The sequence below is a fragment of the Thamnophis sirtalis genome, unplaced genomic scaffold (genome assembly GCF_051295495.1).
Source record: "Thamnophis sirtalis isolate CommonGarterSnake01/CBP01778 unplaced genomic scaffold, rThaSir2_p1.2 scaffold_4, whole genome shotgun sequence".
NCBI classification, from domain to species: Eukaryota; Metazoa; Chordata; class Lepidosauria; order Squamata; family Natricidae; genus Thamnophis; species Thamnophis sirtalis.
In genome coordinates, this window is record NW_028261384.1 from 108,668,612 (window position 1) to 108,688,867 (window position 20,256).

The following is a 20,256-nucleotide window of genomic DNA, read 5'->3' on the forward strand; positions in this document are numbered from 1 at the left end:
CTACCTCTCGGACAGGTCGCAGTCAGTGTTGGTTGGAGGGCAGAGGTTGACCCCTAGGCCCCTTAAGTATGGGGTGACGCAGGGTTCGGTCCTGTCCCCCCTCCTGTTTAACATCTACATGAAGCCGTTGAGCGAGATCATTCGGTGGCACGGGATAAAATACCACCAATATGCGGATGACACACAGCTGTCTCTCTCCGCCCCGTGCCAACTCAGTGAAGCGGTTGACGTGATGTGTCAGTGCCTGGAGGCTGTTAGGGTCTACATCATTCATGCCTAAGGATAAACTAGAATCATGGTGTCTCCATTTCACAGTTTACTTACTTACCTTTTTTGTTATATTAATAAATAACTGAATACAATGAATATATACTCTGTCCCTCTCCGATTTTCCACACGGATGCCAATGTTTTATTATTTTTACAACTTCAGTTTTCATATTAAACAATTAATTTTGTATGAAATGATTTGAACAAGTGGACCTGTGAACAAAAATATTTAAACGTAGATGTTTGTCACAATTCTAATGCTATTCACATAATTTGCTATGTGGAAATGTCTGTTATCGAAATCTAAAAAACCTAGTGGATAGTTGAATTTCATGAATATGTTAGATAATTTCTACCCATTTCTCCCTGAAAATAAGACCCCCCAAATAAGCACTTGGCCTTATTTTTGGGAAGGTCTAGTAGTGGGGCTCTGCCGGTTCGCAACGGCTCAGGAGAGCCGGTTCATGAAATTTACCAATCCGGTGAGAGGTGGTTTGACTGGTGGACCCGGAAGTAACTTCCAAAACGCCTGCCCTGGCCCCTTTGTTCGCTCGCTGTGGCCAACCCCTCACAGCTCACTCACTCCCCCGCCTGTCCACACTAAACTAGCCCAAACTGCTGCTCACTGATTGGCTGGAGTCCAGCCAATCAGTGAGTGGGCTGGAGGCGACCTGTTTAAAAATGTGGCACCAATGCCCAACATTCCTCTCTTTTTTATTCCTGAGCAGCTGTCACTTTGAGCTTGCTGATCAGTCTTCTCTTCGTTTTGATTCACCTTCCAGCAGCTTGCTGCTTCCCTCAGGTAAGCAAATAAACATGATGGGGGGTGGCAGGAGTCTAGCTTTTATGGCTTTCACGAAATCCACGAGCTGGAATACACCATGTGGCCCAAATCGGTTGGGTGGTGGTGGCCGCAGGCTACCTTTCACGAGGGAAGGCCTTCAGGTCTTCCCTAGTGAAAACTGCGAGCTGGCATATGTCACACAGTCAAAAGCGGGTGGGCACCACTGTTCCCTCTAAGGTGCGCGCCTGCGCGGCCGCGCATGTGGCAAGAAAATCCCGCGCAACAGTTTCTATCTGCCGCGCAGAGATTTCTGCCAAAGCAAACGTGGGGAAGTCCTTTGCAGGTGGCTAGAACTGGCCGCCTGCAAAGGACCTCCCGAGACTTGTTTTGAAGAGCACGGCTCTTCAAGTCCATGTTCGGGGGATCCCTTAGAGGGATCCCGCTGCTCCTCCTTCCCGGCCGGGCTCCCAGCACTGCAGTTCTGCACCGCAATGTCAAGGCCGTTCTCCCGGGGGGGCGGGCTGCTTCTCCGTGCCGAAGCTGGTGAGTCCCGAACATGCTGCGCTTCTCCCTGTTGGGGAGGCGGTGGGGGTCACCCAGGCTCGGGCAGAAAGGCAGGTCGGGGTGGCCCAATTGCGGAGCATCTTCCGCGCTGCCGCCCAGACCAAGGCAGCGAGGGTGGGATGGAGGTTCTGCCCGAGCTGGCCGCCGCAGCGGACTTGCTATCTGTGGTCCGGACTTCGGGAGGTGATCCAGGAGGGCGTTGGCATTCTTGGGGAGCAGTTAGAGTCCGGGGGACCCTCTATGTTCCCTTCCCTTCTGGCCTCGGCAGCGCGAGAAAGGGAGAAGAGAACGGCCAGCGTCGACTTCTTCGGGGTGGTGGTGGCTTTTACTTTCCGGGGCCAGGAGGAAGGTATCCAGAGCCAGTGCGCCTCTGAAGATGGGGTTTTATTTGCAACCGGGCATTCAAAGATTCTCCGATAAAGGAGGATTTAAGAATTTATACTTCAAAAGTTCTTCTCACGCTCCACTAATCTCTCAAGAAGGGAAGAAGGGGGAATCAGATGCTTCCCCCTTCACTAAAGAGGCAAAGGTTTCCAATTGTCTGGCAGCCTTCGTGGCAAACATTTTTTTTTCCATTTTCTTGAGGAAGTTTGACTCCGGCGGTTTCCGTAGTGTTTTACTGGTGGGCTTTTCATTTTAGGAAGGGATTTGGTCCTACATCAAGATACATTTCTGAAGATGTTATCAGTACCTCCTTTCTGATTTTTATTTTTATTTGCTTGTTTGTAAAGTTGCAAAGTTAGCGGTTGCAGGTAGTATGAGGTCACCATTGGGTTTCTGGACTAGAAGATCCCATTGATCTCTCCAAGTGGGTCTCCTGTACTTTCAGTGGGGGTGTCACAACTTCATGCACTGTTCCTGTCGGGGGCTGCATCAGAATGAGGCTCTCCGGCTCAGTGTCAGGGAGGCTCTCCTGGCAGCGGGCGAGGGGGGCATCCAAAAGAGAAGATTGGAGTGGAAGTTGTCTAATATGTCTAAGAGTTGCCTTGGATGAGATAGATGTGTGGCTATATAAATTTGATTAATGAATATAAACTTTATTGCTCTTACTGTTGCAGTATATGATTAGGAGGTATATCTGCTTGAACATGTATGTTTATACATACTTACACACATACAAATATTAAAGTCTGTTGTGGGCACATATTTAATGGAATGGCAAGGATTGGTTTATACGGAAGAATTACAAAGTGAAGTAATGGACATTACATAATCTATTGTATGTGTTTATGTCTTTTTTCCTATTTACTTGTTTAAGCTTTATTCTAGAAAAAGTTTTTTTCTCTTTATTTTCAAGATATTTTTAAATCCTTTGGGGCAAATAGAGAAATGTAGGTATAGTAATGAACATGGCTGACTTCAGAGAATACAGCTTGATATTTTAATTATAGGAAGTTTAAAGCCAACCTGTTTGTTGGCTTTAATTGAAATATTTTCTATATTGGCTTCAATTTTGGTCCAGTAAATTTATTTTTATAAGTGGAACTAAAATGAGCAAGCATGATTAACATTAAGTAGATAATACAGAGTTTAAAAGACATTTTGGTTAAAAATTTAAACCTTTAACTTCTTCAGGAAAAATTTCAGATTCCAACTGTTTATCAAGCAACAGTAAGAAATCATTCTCCTATGTCTGCTGCCACCTCCTCCTCCTCCTCCAACAGCACTGCCGGATTTCTGCCCAACGCTGTGGGGGCGCCAGTGGGAGCTTTGGCGGCTTCACCTCAGCCACAGCGCTGGGCAGCAAATGTGTCGGTGCTATTGGAGGAGGAGGAGGAGGAGGTGAAAAAATCCCCATGACCTGCAACAAAATTCATTCTTCCACTCTTATCTTGCCCTAACTTCTGATAGGTTCCTGAAATATAGATCTATAAAATTTAGTGAACATATTTCTATCTATTTTAATACAGACTCGTAAAACAGATTGGGACAAATGACATTAGTGCTCTGGGATAATAGCAGGTTTACTCTATTTGGATTTTCAGATAAAAGGTATCTTTTGTGCTAAGTTCTAACAATGTAGTTCTCTAATGTAACTATGAAACAGTCCAAATATATAATTCCCCTCAGGGAGGAATTCTGGGAGTTGAAGTCCACAAGTCTTAAAGCTGTCAGGTTTGAAGACCCCTGGGTTTTTTTTTTCTAAAGGGTTAGGGGTGCAAGGGTCTGGTAACTTGGCAGCTTTAACACTTGCGTGCTTCAAATGCCAGAGTTTCTGAGCCAACCTTTTGGTTGCTAAGCAGGAGCATTGTTAAGTGATACTGATATTATATAACACTTTTAATTAAGTGGGTACCTTGAATAAACATAACTTTGAGTTTCAAATAATGCTGATTTCGTTGTTGTCTTAGGTGACATCTGTGAAAAAAATTCAGGTGCTCAGGCATGAAAATGCACCGCTCAAACACTATACTTTTCCGCTCACACTGAAAAAAAATTAGAGGGAACATTGGTGGGCACCAGCAGCGAGCTAGCTTTCATGAAGGAAGGCCTTTATGAAAGCTGTGAGCTGCCGTATGCCATGCAGCTGAAAGCAGGTGGGCAGCTGTAGCGGCAGGCTAGCTTTTGCAGATTCTTTTTAAAATTGTCTTACTATTTTAAAAAAGAATCTATCCAAAATAAATTATAATATACCATTTGTAAAAATTCTATACTCAAAACTTTAAAATGTATTGTGTATAGATTGTTTTAATTGTTTTACTTAAAAGTATTTATAGAATATTTTAAAAATATTTACTTCAATTATTGTGTGTAGAATACCTTTCAAGGGTTTAAGTATAAATTATTGCTTGTAAAATACTTTGAAATGGTTACAGTATAAATTATTGCTGGTACAATACCTTGAAATGGTTACAGTATAAATTTTTGCTGGTGGGATAGCTTGAAATGGTTACAGTATAAATTAATGTGTGCGGAATACTTAACAATGGTTTTTAGGAATATTTTCTTTATAGAATATCTTTTTTAAAAAAAGATCTTCTCCATTTTAACCTCTAGTGCCAGATTACTGGGGTGCATCTTTGCTCCCAAAAGTTACATTATTCTATTGTGACCTGAACTTAACAAAAGAGAGAACTTAATCAGCAAAAGAACCTTAAACTGTCATTTTTACAGTGGCAGCATCCTCAATATTAGTAGAAGAGGTTTGGAGTGACATTAAAGTGATATAGATTTGTATATTCATGAGCTAAGCTCTCATTCGCTTTCTCTTGTTCTCTCTTTCCTTTCTCTCTCTCTTTGCTTTTTGCTCCCTCCCTCCACTTCTCCCTCCTCATTTCCTCTTATATATCTTTTATACTCAGTGCTCATTTTCTGAATACATATATAGTAGCCAAAGTCCAAATTCCTTTGAATATGTAACATAGTTCCATTACATTTTATAGAGCACACAGTATACAGCATGTTCAATAAAGTGGAGCGTCCTTGGGAAAAAGCAGGACCAGAGTTCCCAGACATGATCTTCAGAGTGAATCTATAAAAAGGATTTTGCAATGATCGAAATATGGACTGTCCAAGGCATCTCAGAATAATAAAAAACGTATTCTCAACATTTCTCTTTGATCAAACAACACAAGATGACCTGATACCACATTTCCCCAAAATAAAACTTGGTCTTATATTAATTTTTGCTCCAAAAGATGCATTAAAACTTATTTTCTGGTTAGGTTTTACTTTGTGAGAAATACGGTACTGAAATGCATCAGTCTTGGCAGACGAACTTAACTGGGGCTTATTTTTGAGCGTAGGGCTTATATTACAAGGATCATGAAAAATCATAGGAAGTTGTCTGGAAAGAATTATGGTCATGTCATTCCCACGTGTCACTTGCTTCACTATTCCAATTCCCATTACCCTCCCAAATTTAATTCAAGATGCTGTTTTTGTCTTTATCTGTGTAATTTATATGATTGCTCTAATAACTTCAGCCTAAATTCAAGAATGGGTGGTTAAAATTGTATAAATACTTTTCAATTAAAAAATGTCATCCAACATAGAAATGCTGATATGCTGCAACAACTGCTGCCAAATGAAAGAGCATTCTCTCCCTCCCCTCTTCAATGTACAACTCCAGCCCATTGTGTTCTATGTGTAAAGTTCTTCATGGCCTTATTGTATTTATCTGGATCGACATGTCTTTATTTTAATTTATTTTTCCATATTTCCCAATTGAAATGATTCACATCTATACACTAAGTTGAAGGGGATTGGGTTATATTTAATGTCCTATTGATATAATGGAAAATATAATGTTCCAGGAATTCACCTCTAAAACTATATACTGAAGATACAGTGTTTGCAATATTGTAATTTAGACCCTTGTATGTTTTCTCACTTTTTATTTACTGTTTATTTTTTCTACCTTTGAGTAGAAAAACTGAGAAAAGGTGAATGACGAATGTCAGTCAGTAGTTTTGTGCCTAAAGGAGCACTAGAACTCACCATCTCCCAGTTTTTAAACTTATGCCTTGGAAATTACACCAAAGTGGCTCTTCAAATATAATAATTGTGTTGGTTTAATGCATAAGACAGGACTGCAATTCATAGTTTAACCTGATACCTTAACTACTAAGCCTAAATAGTTCTCCAGCTATCTTTAACAAGGCTAAACCTTTCCATTTCTTTTATTTCTCTTGAAGGGGCAACATATGATCTCTTTCACTTATTTTTTTCTTTTATTCATCTTCCAACATTTCTCAAAAATAATACATGAAGGGCATCAAGGTGGCACAGTGGTTAGAGTGCAGTACTTCAGGATTCTTCTGCTACCTGCTGGCTGCCTGAAATTTAGCATTCAAATCTTACCAGGCTCAAGGTCATCTCAGTCTTCCATCCTTCCGAACTGGGTAAAACAATGACTCAAATTGTTGGGGCAATATACTGACTCTGTAAACTGTTTAGAGAGTGCTGTAAAGCACTGTAAAGTGGTGTATAAGTCTAACTAGCTATTGCTATCACCTGGCCCCGGAGATTTAAATGGATTAAGAATTTAATTTAACTTTAGTGAGAGAGAAAGAAAGAGAGAGAAGAGAGAATGCAGAAGGGACAGAAAAAGAGAAGAGACAAAGAGACAAGGGATAAAGAAGGAGAGAATAAAGAGAGAGAGAGAGAGAGAGAGAGAGAGAGAGAGAGAGAGAGAGAGAAGATAGAAATGAGAGAGAGATAGGAGTGGGAAGAGATGAGAGATAGAAACCAAGAGAGGTAAAATGAAACAGAAAGAGATGAGAGAGATGAGAAAGAGTGAAATAGGGAGGAAAGAGAAAGAAATAAGAAAGAAATGAGAGAAAAAGAGATGAGATGAGAGAGGGAGAAAGAGATGAGAGAGAGAAGGGGAAAGAGAGATGAGAGAGGGAATAGAGAGATAAAGATATACCCCAGTTTAAAAGAAAATAGAAAAATTGCTTTTTGAGTATTTAAGGTTGTAGACCACTGCGTTAGGAAAAAACCATGGCCATTAAGTGAACCTTGTGGTCATTAAGTGAACACTGTGGTTGTTAAACAAGCCCATTTTCCCCAAAGGGCATTTATAACTGGAAACTAGAAAGAATTGTTGGAAAAACCTAAGAAATAGAAAACTTCAGTCACATGACTGTGTGGGATGTTGTTGCTGCTCAAATGTGTCTTTCAGTGTGTGTGTGTGTGTGTGTGTGTGTGTGTGTGTGTGGCTGTGGCTGTGGCTGTGGCTGTAAAAACTCCAAAAACAGATCAAGTAGCTCTGGGGAGGTCAGTCATAAATTATTACACTTACTAAGCAACCGGCCATTAGGTGAGGACCACTTGTATTTGGTTTGCCTTGAGGGTTCAGAGCTCTGTATGCAGTCTGATGTCCTTTGACCCTTTGGGAGATTGCCAAAGGTACAGATGGTGGAATCCTCATTGGGGGGGGGGCTAGGATTGTGATCACCTAGCCATACCCACCCAATCGCATGGCCACCTAATCATATCCTAATCATAATTATATATCAGAATAAATAAAGTAGAAAAGGGAAATTGGGCTTGTTATGAACAGATAAAATAGATGTAAGGTTTTGGTGCTGTTATTACTGATACCTGCTATTTAGTCATTCCACATGGAATACAGGCTTTAATTCCAAAATGATCAGAATAAATATGCATGCAAAATCCTTTCTAGCTATAGCATAACAAAACTGCTGTAAGAAAGTCTCACAATAATTCAAGGAATGACAGAACACATGAATCAATCTTCAAAGGATATATTTCAATTCACAATATTGACGTTAATATTTCTGTTGCTTCTGTTTCCTCACACAGTAAGCCAAAGTCAGGTTGCTAAATGTAGGGTATGGCATTCCCCACCAAGAGTTCACAGATATTCACAGTCAGGAGATTTCATCTATGGAGGTATCATTTCCTTGTCTATCGTCAGTGGTAATAAACTGGACTTCAATCAACTTCCACTCGAACCTGACTTATCTGAGATGTTTGTATTCCTTCCTTATATTTTCTCTTCCCTTCTTATATTTCATACTTGGTAAAACAAACTTCTCACACAATTATTCCATTAAACCAGGCAAAGGGGAACAGTCTGGAAGCAGTGACTTATTTTTTTTTCCAGAAGGGAACTGTGAGACCAGTTGACTGCCTACATAAATGCTTGAATCCTTAGCAAGATTTTCACTAGTGGCTTCTTGCTGTATTCTTGCTAGTGCCAAAAGATTATGACTAGCTCAAAGTCAACTACTTGATTCATACCAATGATTGACTAAAATCATGGTCTCTGTGTTTCAAACCTCACATCAAACTGACTCTGAATATATCTGATTGAGATTACTGTCTATTTATTTACTTTCTGAAGAAAGTGAATAAATACTTGTCCCCCTCATATTTTCCCCACTGATTCCAATGTTTTTTACAACATCTGTTTTGAAATTAAATTATTCACTTTGTATGAAATTGTTTAAAATCATGGACTTGTGAAGAAAAATATTTAGATGTAGACTTTTTCATGATTCTATTGTTCTTCTCATAATTTCCAATGAGATGAGATGCCTTGATGTGTGTAGATGAACATCCTGGATTTTTAAATACATTTGGACAATATTATGGGAAATTGACTGCTTATATTATTTTCATTTAACATTTCCATTACTTTATAGCTATCTCTCAATTAGTTTTTCCTGTTTTAGTTTTTTCTTATTAGAAAGAGTGAAAGCATCTGCCTACCATCACTAAAAAGTGATCTATTCAACTCAAAGAAAAATATCCCTCCCCAAATACCTTAGCTTAGTAAGGCAGTCTGTGAGAGTCTCACTTATGTTTCCAAGATTATACTTTTGCATCTTTTCCCTTATAATTTGAAGAGTGGTAATAAAGAAAAAATGTCATTTAAGCAAACCTGGGCTAACCCCATTACTCTTACTAGGAGAGATAGTTGGTCAAACATTAGGAAATAAAAGAGAATATTTGTAGCCAAGATTTCAAATGTGGGTTGCTTGGTGCTCTCTAAACTTGCTTATTTTCTGGCAGATATTTTATTACCCAAACATTGATGATGTCAGCTAGTCTGAGCAATGAAATATCTACAAAAAAGCAATCAAGCTCAGAAAGTTCAAATACCAAGACATTTGGAAATTTTATTCTCAAATACACTGCATATTGAAGAACAGTGGTCTTTTTAATCAATATCCAACATTTTTTTAATGAACCAGAAAATGTTATAATAAAAAAAAATACTAATAAAAACCAGACAATAAAATAATGAACTTTCAAATGCTGAAAACATTTAATGATATATATTTTTTTCAGAATAGTGTCAGAGAATTACCAACAAATTTTAGCTTTGGCATTTGCTGTAAAGGAAATCAACGACAACCCTAGGATGTTAGTAAACATTACACTGGGATTCAATATTTATGACAGCTATTTAAGTTCCAAATGGACCTATCATGCTGCAATACAATTTCTCTCTTCGAAAAACAACCTTGTGCCCAACTACAAATGTGGCATCCAGGAAACTCTCTTGGCAGTAACTGAAGATCTGACTTCTGAACGCTCCTATCGGAAACCCAATATTTTAGGCATCTACAAGATTCCACAGGTGGGATATTTCTATGTAGAAAAGGAGACAGAAAATGCATGAGAGGTTTTTCATACCTACATATTTTCTCCATAGATGCTATTGACGGAAGACTAAAGAAGAGGAAGATGTCATAGAGGAGAATGGGGAAATGATTGTGTTCTTGCACAATCAAAGTGATCTCTAAGAGTTTAAAGTCTATTACAGTTCTAACTGTATATTTTGTATGGCCCATCAAAGCCAAATTCTCAGCATTTGAAGAATGTTCAAAAAGGTAGTTCTTGATTTTTATTTAATTTCATTAGCAGTTACAGGACAACTATATGATGTTGCATTGATGGTCATCAATGTTTGGAAGAGGTGAAATAACATACAGACTGAAATATATTTTAATGATTTGAAACTGCATTCCTTATTAATAAACATTTTAAAATGGTAAAATGCAGTGATTTCTAATCCCAGAAATAGATGTTTTACTTTGCTTTCTTTTACTTTGCTTTGCTTTCCTATATCTAGGATATTTCTACCCTAGTAGAAATATATTTTGCTCAAAATCACTGTCTGCTATTTTATTTCAAAATAATAATGAATTTCATTTTATCCACTTAAAAAGTGATTTGTTAAAAATTGTAAATTGGATATGAATAGTAATATTAACATTGGAAATTTTAAATAGAACTTTAGACAAGATTCAGAAACAAAAGGTTTGCTAATCAAAAGAGAAAAAAATATAAATTATAGGGATTTGCATATGACCTGGTGTTCGTTCTAGAAGAACCATTGGAAACTGGCTCCAGGCTAATGGAATAAATAGAGGAATTTGGAAAAATGGCAGGACTGAAAATAAATAAAGAAAGAAAAAAGGAAAATATAGTTAAAAATCTTCAGGTAATTAAGAAAGTAAAATATTTGGGAATTTACTTAACAGCTTGAGGTGCAATAATTAAAGAAAATAAATATGCAAGGTTAATACGAGAAATAAAAGTAGACTTGGAGAATTGAAAAAAATAAAACTTCCAGCTGTCAAGAGTAAGAAGAATAGCAACTATAAAAATAAATGTCCTGCCAAAGCTATTCTTTCTGCTTCAAACGATTCTTGTAAAACTAGAGAAAAAATATTTTGATGAACTAAATGCAATAGTTTTGAAATATGTCTGGCAAGAACAGCCTGGCTTTCCACAATGGAAGCACTGATACATCCAGATGTTGTAAATTTGGAAAAAAAATAGTAACGTATAAAGATATTTAAATGAGAAATGGGAACTTAAAACCAAACAGGAATAATAAAACTAAGGGGTGGACCTTGAATGGTGGCCACGATACAATCGAGATACAGAAAGATGTAAAGATATATTGTTACTGTAAAGAGGCAACAATACTTGATTAGATACTACTAGGAACACCTGAAAAGTTAATAAAGAAAATCTATAGCTACTTATTAAGTCTTAAAATGGAAATGAAGAAGTGAAAGAAACCATGCTACTGTAGGCAAAAAAAATTGAATACAGTATAGAATAGAATACAATATGGGAATTTTTTTTTGATAGAAATTTTAAATTGACAATGGCAACCACCTACAATGGAAATGTGTATAAAAATGTTATATGTGGCATTTGCCTCCAGCAAGGCTAGCAAAGATGTTTAAAACCATGTCCACCAAATGTTGGAAATGCAAGCAGATATAGGGTTCATATTCCCATAAGTGGGGGAAATGCTCAGAGGGAAAAAAAATCTGGATGAAAATACAAATATGGTTAGGGAAACTGACAAAGCAACACATAGATTTAAAGCCAGAAATATTTTTTTAGGTATATTGCCAGAAAAATATGACAAAGTGAATGTATATTTAATATTACATGTTTTGACCACAGCGAAAATTGTATTTGCATAACACTGAAAAATGAGGAAACTCCTATAGAAGAAAATATATTTAAAATATATTATTATATTATATTATATTATATTATATTATGTTATGTTACGTTACGTTACGTCACGTCACGTCACGTCACGTCACGTCACGTCACGTCATGTTATATTATATTATATTATGCAGAAATGGGTAGGTTAACATTAAAGATAAAGCACAAAGAAGACACAAATATTTTTAACTTGGGATTTGTTTTATCAATGGTCAGATAATAAAGGTAGAAATTAGAAGTAGGAAGAATATTATTATATACAAGTAAAGACTATTATTACTTTTAATATTTTACATACATGTTTTTAAAAACCTGCACTATTTACTAAATACTTAAATATGTTAAAGAAAAAATGTAATAATATTTTTTTTTAAAAAAGTGGAACTTGGAGAACGATTTAATGGAAACGTAAAGATCTCTTAAGTTCATTAGGTTTGATTAAGGGGTTCATATATTATTAAAGTTCTATGATTGTAATAAATGCAAAAAATCAATGGAAAATTATATAATGAATAAGTCCCACTTTCTTTTTAAATTCAAGTTTTTTATTTTATTTTATAACATAAAAATGTCATTTTCAATTAAACAGTGTGCTGTCTGGGTACAAATAATTTTAGGAAATAGTAATAAAAATATTTACAACAATGTTCATTGCATTAGTTACAATAATAACAACAACAGCTCAGCTCCTATATTTTAAAAAGATACTTGGTTGATACCTGGGATGTTGGCAGCAACCCATATCAAACATCAACACCAGTTCAATGGTAGTTGTGATACATATATTGCTACCAAAAGTATCTGCTTATGGTTCATTGTTACCTCCACCATCAAACTTCTCCCCTCTTCATCTACAAACATTTCTCTAGCATTTATTGTTTCTTTAATATATACGTCTACCCCTCTTTTTTTGCTGTGCTAGTGAAGAATATAATTTCCCAATTTTAGGATATTCCAATAATGTATTATGTTGTTTTCTTATGTAGACTTCTTGAAGACAAATTAAATATTAATTTAAATTTCCTAATTTTTTAAAAGTCCTTTTCGTTTTCATAGGAAAATTCAGTCCATTTCTTTTAATTAACAGAAATTTTATTTCTTCTTCCATAGTTTCACTTGTAGATAGGTCTTCTTGTTCTAATTGCTCTTATTTCTCTCTGTTCTTTTTTAAAAAATTGTTTGTTAGTCCCCAACTTCTTCAAACACTATTCTCTCCTCTTGAGAAATTTGTAAGCCACATAAGCCCAACAAGCCCCAGAGTTCAAAATCAAAAGCTCATAAATCACCAAAAGGAGAGTTCGGGGGGGGGGGGGAGAAAAATAGTAATTCCCTGCTATTTCCCAGTTTCTGTTTACTCTGTCTATTAAGCTTCCACATAAGTTCAAAGAGCTACAGTGTTTAAAAACTTAAAGTGTTTCATTCTTTGTCTCTGCTGTCCCATATAAACAATTTGCCAGTGCAGGTGTTATTTGCAGCAAAAAAACCTAATCTTCAGCAGACATTCAAGGTCATTCTTTCACTCACTTTTAATTCCTTGTGTTATTCTCCACCTGTAGATATCACTGTTGCTCTGTTTCTTTATTTTTCCTCTGTCATTAACTTGTATTGTAACTGATACAAAGCTTTTAAAAGTCCCAAGTGTCAGAATTTCATTTTTCAAAAAATGTACAAATTAGACAATATTGTAGTTAAAAACCGCAGTCCGACATTTCTAGCTTTACACAATTTTTTCTTCCTTGAAAGGTTCTCTTTTCACAATTACAAATTTCTATAGATACCGCTCAAGATTGCTCACCACAATTCTTGGGTAGTGGAAAACAAAGAATTCTACCTCCTTCTCTTGAGACCCAATAGACCATGGTTTGTTTTTAGGAGGCAAGTTCCTCAACAAAATTTGGAAAAGTCTCACTAAGATCAACCACACTGTTCCTCAGTTTTTATGCATGCTTCATTGGTCGGCTGTCACCGCTTACATCAGGAACACAATGGTCATCTTTTTCTTCCCATCAGATTGGGAGCTTCCTCCAGATCAAACAAGGAGTTTGTGGTCTCCTTGTGATCAACAGAGTTTTCTCACTTTCTTCATCACTCCTCAGGGGTGACTAGGGTCCTTTGGAACCTCGTGACAAGTCAAATTCCACACAATTCCATGTAACCCCATGGTGATGTGTCATATCACCAAAACATCAGGACCATTTCCAATTACTTTCTATCCCTCATTGAAATAGTGGGCATTCATGATCATTTGCAAAACAGTATATCTTATTTGAATATCTTTTCAGTTCATCTATGGCTCTGGAATGGTGCTGACAGAAAAGGACCATCTTCTTTACTACTATCAGATGACTCCAAATCTTCTACATCAATATAGAGGGATTATGAAATTACTGCAGCATTTCAACTGGAATTGGATCACATTCTTTATTGCCAATGGGATGCATTTAGAGACTGTTATGAATGTCATCATTCCAGAATTTGCAAAAAATGGTATCTGTACTGCAAAGTTATATACATTCGTTTTGTGTCATGGTGAAAAACTCATGAAAAGTGTAGAAAAATCTTATTATGATGTCATGAATAGCAAAGCCAAGGTTCTGATTTTCAGTGGAGACCTGCGTTCCATGAGTCTTTTGAGATGGTTGCTATCTTTTAAATTTGGGCAAATTATAGAAAAAACCGAAGGCCATGTTTGGCTTCTAACTATTGGGATGGAGCTGAGAAACTTCATTGCTCCCGCTGAGAGGCCAATACTCAAATTCCACGGTTCATTTTCCTTTACAGTCCATTTTGATGAAATCCAGGGATTCCAGCAATTTCTCCAGAACACAAACCCTTTGAATTCAGAAGGGGATGGTTTTATCAGAAATTTCTGGGCTCGGGCATTTCACTGTCCATTCCAGGGCTCTGGGTTCCATCCTAAAAATAGGAATGCCTGCACAGGGATGGAAAGACTGGAGAACCTTCCTGAGCATGTCTTTCCCATGAGAATCACAGGCCAAAGCTATAGCATCTACAATGCTGTTTATGCTGCGGCTCAATCCTTACATGTCATCTATGAATCAATATCCAGAAACAAGGCAATGGATAAAAGGGAAAGGAGAAAATGTCTGAAACAACAGCTCTGGCAGGTAATGACCCAAAAATTTATATTATTTATATTTATATTTATATTTATATTTATATTTATATTTATATTTATATTTATATTTATATTTATATTTATATTTATATTTATATTTATATTTATATTTATATTTATATTTATATTTATATTTATATTTATATTTATATTTATATTTATATTTATATTTATATTTATATTTATATTTATATTTATATTTATATTTATATTTATATTTATATTTATATTTATATTTATATTTATATTATTTATATTTATATTTATATTTATATTTATATTTATATTTATATTTATATTTATATTTATATTTACACACACACACACACACACACACACACACACACACACACACACACACACACAGTCATATAAGATAAAAAGACTACTGGAGTTTAAAAGTTATGTGATGACCATAACTTTAAAAAAACATAGTATTTCACTCTTATTTGTTGTTTTCTAAAAATTCTGATGTTTTGGTTTTAAAACAAAATATAACAAATTACAAGAAAAAACAATTTAAAATGTGACCAGAAAAATAATGATGAAAGAAAGTTTAACAAATAAATATTTGATGCTGTAATGACAGTTTTGATGTCAGGTGATGTTCCTTTACATTGTGTCTAAATCTCTAAATCCAGAACTGGACCCAGCAAAACTTCAATAACTTTTGCCTTTTTATTTCCAATTTCAGCTTTCTAATCTGCTAAAAACATTATCATTTAATAACAGTGCTGGAGAAAAAATTTCCTTTGATCAGGAGGGCTCTCTAGTTGCAGGAATTGACATCATTAATTGGATTACATTCCCAAATGAATCTTTCATTGGACTGAAAGTTGGAAGGATGGATCCATGGGCCCCTTCGCACAAAGAACTTATCATCAAGGAAGAGGATATTGTATGGCATCCTGGATTTAACCATGTAAATAACATCTTATTATCAAGTATGGAATAACTTCTTTTTTTTCATGGATCCTCATGCCATTAATATCAGTGAACTTAGTTTGAAATACATTTTCTTCCTTGTAGGGTTCCTATGTCAGTTCTTCCAGATAATGTTTGTGTTCTTGATTAGATTTCTCTGGATTTCGCTCAAGGTGCAGCCTATTGATATAACCCAAGAAACGGCTTCAGAAAATTGAATAAAGTTTCCTTAAGTTTTTCTTTGGTCAGTACTGGCCATAAATAATGTGATATATTATACAATACTAACACAAGTTGGAAATGCTAATAATATTTTACTGTGTATTCTGAGAAAAAATTATTTTTGTCTCAAAAGATTGACACTTTTTCCTAAGTTGTAGTAATCACAGCTAAATCAATTATTAAATGTTAAGGAATATTTTATTTTATCTCAAATAATGTTTTAGTAAGATTGATTCTACTAACAACTCAAAAATGTCACTATTCTATACTCAAGCATTAATATTTCTGAGATCAAATCTTGTAGGATGATTCTCTTCATCTTATCTTGCCAACAGATACGACCTATCTCTCTGTGTAATCCCAATTGTCAGCCTGGCTACCAGAAAGAAACAAAGGAGGGAGAACCATTTTGTTGTTACAATTGTGTGCCTTGTCCAAAAGGGTGGATATCTAACAAAACAGGTGAGATGGCAGCTGAAATAAAAGATCAAACAACAAGTACAACAAAGGGCTGTAACATGTTTTTCTATAGCTGTTTCCTACCTTTCTTGTAATATGAATAACCACGGTCTATACAGAGTCCTATATGTGGGTTGAGGAAATGAGATGTAAAATCTGTCAGGCTTGTTCCTGTCAGGTCATTTAGGAAAGAAAGACCCTTGACTCCTTTATTTTAGTAAAGGTTGCTGATTGCAGAAAAGTCAGGCTAGAATTAAGTTTTCCACCTGAAAGATTATATGATTTCCCCCTTATTACAGCCCTCTCATCAAGACCAGTTTGTCTTCAGCCAATGAAGAGCTACACAGGGTCTTTTTGAGAATCAGTGAGATTTTGGGGCAATCTATCTTCCATTCTCAGGTTGCAGGGCCTTTGAGTATTGGCAAAATGTGTGGTTCCATCCTTCCCTGGCCTTTGTCAAGTTGTCATCATCCCTCCACATTTCCCATGTCATCACTGTATATGTTTATTGTCCCCCACCCACCCAGTGATCCCTCCACCCAGGATTCCCACAAATTGTGGCAGAAATGACAATGCCAAATAGTTGTTTAACATGTTTTGGTGTCTCTAAATCAGGATTACTAGAGGATGATTTATATTAACTGGTAATATTAGTTCCAGAGATGTTTTCTCCACCTAGATTGAAGCAAAATGGGGGAGCTTTGATCAGTAAACTTTCATCCACCTTGAGTTTGTATCCCAGTTTTACATCTACTGGAACCATACTGCCCAGGATGCAACTCTCATTCTTTTCATTCTTGCTTAGCCACCTGATATTGTTCATAATATTATTCATGAATATCATCATTTGCTTAGTTGTCCGTGTACTTTAGAATAGTTTCTTTAAAAAAAAGAAAACGTTGACAACTTGTCACAAAAATGATGTTTTTTCTTATTTTTTGTTATTCTAAGGTCATTCATTCAGTAGCAAATGAACCATTACATCTTTACCAATTTGCCCATATTTTTTAAAATATTAAATATTCCACTGCTACTAAACAACTAACAGAAAGAATTAAAAACTCACAAAAAATTCCCTTTTAATTTTGTGAACTTTTGCAGATATGGACAATTGTTTCAAATGCCCACAAGATCAGTATGCGAACAAGCAACAGAATGGATGTATTCCAAAGGTCATTAGCTATTTGTCCTATGAAGAACCACTGGTTATGAGCATAGTTACTTGTACAGTCTTGTTGTCTGCTACTACTATTCAGATCTTGAAAACATTTAGGAAGCATCACAATACTCACATAGTGAAAGCAAACAATCGTGATCTTTCCTACCTTCTTCTCATCTCACTTCTGCTCTGTTTTCTTTGCTCATTGCTGTTCCTTGGCAGACCACTAAGAATAACATGTCTCCTCCGCCAAACTACTTTTGGGGTCATTTTCACCATGGCTGTTTCTTGTATGTTGGCAAAAACCCTTATTGTAGTTTTGGCTTTCATGGCCACAAAGCCAGGATCCAAGATGAAGAAGTGGACAGGGAAACGACTGGCCAGCTTAATTGTTGTTTCTTGCACTTTTCCTCAAGTAGGCATCTGTGTTGTGTGGCTTGCAACATTCCCTCCTTTCCCAGATAGTGATATGATTTCAATGAGTGAAGAAGTTGTCCTTCAGTGTAATGAGTCATCACCCATCATGTTCTATCTTGTTTTGAGCTACCTGGGATTACTGGCCATTGCCAGCTTCACTGTAGCTTTCTTTGCCCGGAAGTTGCCAGACACTTTTAATGAAGCCAAATTCATCACTTTCAGCATGTTGGTGTTTTGCAGTGTGTGGCTGACTTTTGTTCCAACTTACCTGAGCACCAAAGGAAAATACATGGTCACTGTGGAGATCTTCTCCATCTTAACCTCTAGTGCCGGATTGCTGGGGTGTATCTTTGGTCCCAAATGCTACATTATTCTGTTGAGACCTGAGCTGAACAAAAGAGAGCATTTAATCAGCAAAAAAACCTGAAGATGTCAATTTTGCAATGGCAGCATCCTCAATAGTACCAGAAGAGGGTTGGAGTGACATTTTAGTGACATAGCTTTGTATATTTATGAGTTAAGCACTCTCTCTCTCTCTCTTCCTCCCTCCCTCCCTCCCTCCCTCCCTCTCTGTCTCCCTCTCTCTATGTGTGTGTTTCTCTCTCTGTTTTCTCACTGCCAATTCCTTCCTTCCTTCCTTCCTTCCTTCTTTCCATTTTATATGTTTTGTATTTTATACACATTTTATGCTCCTTTTCTGGAACATATATATAGTGGCCATAATCTGACATCTAAATCAACCAAATCCCTTTCAAAATGTAACATAATTTTATTACATTATACTGGATATCCAACAAAGTGGAGCATCCCTGGGAAAAAACAAAGGCACAATCCATATACATTTGGCCTGCTACATATGAAAGACATGAGCTGGAAAAATAAATAATAATTAAAAAATAAATTATAAAAGCTTCCAGTTACTGCCTCTCCAATTACAGCTTGAAAATGGCAGTCTCGAGTGAGACCCACAAAATTCAGTGGTAACTGCTGCCAGGAAGCCCTTCAGGATCATAGCCTCCCAAAAGGGGAGTTGAAGGAAGGTGGAGCACTTTGCTGACCATGAGAAATCTGCAAATACCTCATTAGGTCTGAAGCAAGTCAAGAAAGATGGGACAATGGGGAACCAAGATTGTGCAGAAGCAGTGTAATGACAGGTGATTGAAACTGTTTGAAATAATTACCAACTTTTACTATAATGACTTGCAGTAACAAAAAGAATATGAAAAGAAGACTCCTAAGCTTAAATTAGCTGCACACCAAACACCCAGAGAAAAAGAAAAAAGAACCAGAAGAGAAAAAGTGGAAAAATCCCAAAGGAAACTATAAAATACAGAAAAAATGGGGGGGGGGGGGACTCAAATATTTTGAAAGTGACTTCAATGAGAAATTATTTGTTATTTGCTTATTTGCATTTTTATATTTTTACATTTTTTAGACTTACAGACAATCAGCTGTCTTAAACAGACTGTTTATTATTGAGTTTTAAAATAAGAGAGCCATCTATGGGTGAAAGAGAAGTATTGCCATACTAATGTAGAAATAGTCAAGGGAAGTTAAACTAATACATACAAAGATTAATACACAGAATAGAAGCAGCAACATCTGGAGAATGGCCTGACCTTGACTCTGTTGTGAGAAGAAGATTGGGAAAATCTGAGAACATTTAATGGTCTTTCTTTATCCCCTTTAAGAGTTATAAAATAATTAATTTGAAAACAGCAAATATAGAAATGAGAAGCAAAAGCCCCCCAGTTTATTTCAGTACCAAGAGAAAAGATAAAAACCTAGCTAAACAAACAACAAAAGAGATTTAAATAATGCAACAAAAAGAGATGAAAGACACTCAGAAGGGAAAGATTAGTAGATATAAAAAAATTAAAATGAGATATAAGAATTCAAGAGAGAGATATATAAGGTTGAATTCAATCAATAAATGATTAAATTCTAGAAAGATTCAGGGATGATGGATAATGAGAAAATATATTAATAAATCCCAATAAATGCAGATTAGTGGATGGTAATTTTAGATTAGGTAAAATAACTACTTAATTCTAAAAGTGTGTTAATATATTTTGTAATCCCATGACAGATTGAATATTGTTAATAATTGGTGATATTAGTAATTCCACACATTTGGAACGTTGAAACCTTTGTGGAATAATGAGTGATTTTCATAATTTTGAAGGACGGTACCTAGAAGGAGATAATAAATATCAGGCACAAAGATATGTTATTTATGTTTAAATGAATTAATGGGGAAACATAAAAGGAATATGAAATGAGATAAATATTGTTCAAGTTAGAAGACAAGAATTTCACATACTATTTGTATTATTATTGTTAATAATAATACAAAATAATA

The 20,256-nt window shown here is 36.0% G+C and overlaps 2 protein-coding genes across 2 annotated transcripts; both read left to right on the forward strand.

Moving 5' to 3' along the window:
* Nucleotides 1–7,438: 7,438 nt before the first annotated feature.
* LOC148046082 (vomeronasal type-2 receptor 26-like) lies at nucleotides 7,439–16,333 on the forward strand. The gene is made up of 5 exons (XM_087714490.1): nucleotides 7,439–7,470; nucleotides 9,382–9,673; nucleotides 13,857–14,702; nucleotides 15,408–15,657; nucleotides 16,195–16,333. Exons 1-5 carry the CDS (start codon nucleotides 7,439–7,441, stop codon nucleotides 16,215–16,217), a joined length of 1,443 nt encoding a protein of 480 aa, XP_087570616.1. The 3' UTR covers nucleotides 16,218–16,333.
* Nucleotides 16,334–17,419: 1,086 nt separating this feature from the next.
* On the forward strand, nucleotides 17,420–18,356 carry LOC148046083 (vomeronasal type-2 receptor 26-like). The gene has a single exon (XM_087711897.1). The coding sequence runs from the start codon at nucleotides 17,422–17,424 to the stop codon at nucleotides 18,319–18,321; it is 900 nt and encodes a 299-aa protein (XP_087568023.1). The 5' UTR covers nucleotides 17,420–17,421; the 3' UTR covers nucleotides 18,322–18,356.
* Nucleotides 18,357–20,256: the final 1,900 nt, after the last annotated feature.

What these genes read in the sequence shown, in the direction of transcription:
- LOC148046083 (XM_087711897.1), top strand. Translation starts at nt 17,422, where the DNA reads ATGGACAATTGTTTCAAATGCCCACAAGATCAGTATGCGAACAAGCAA.
- LOC148046082 (XM_087714490.1), top strand. Translation starts at nt 7,439, where the DNA reads ATGTCCTTTGACCCTTTGGGAGATTGCCAAAG. An exon ending in GCATCTACAAGATTCCACAG is followed by an intron (nt 9,674 to 13,856) that starts GTGGGATATTTC and finishes ATATCTTTTCAG; the next exon opens with TTCATCTATGGCTCTGGAAT. An exon ending in AAATAACATCTTATTATCAA is followed by an intron (nt 15,658 to 16,194) that starts GTATGGAATAAC and finishes TCTTGCCAACAG; the next exon opens with ATACGACCTATCTCTCTGTG.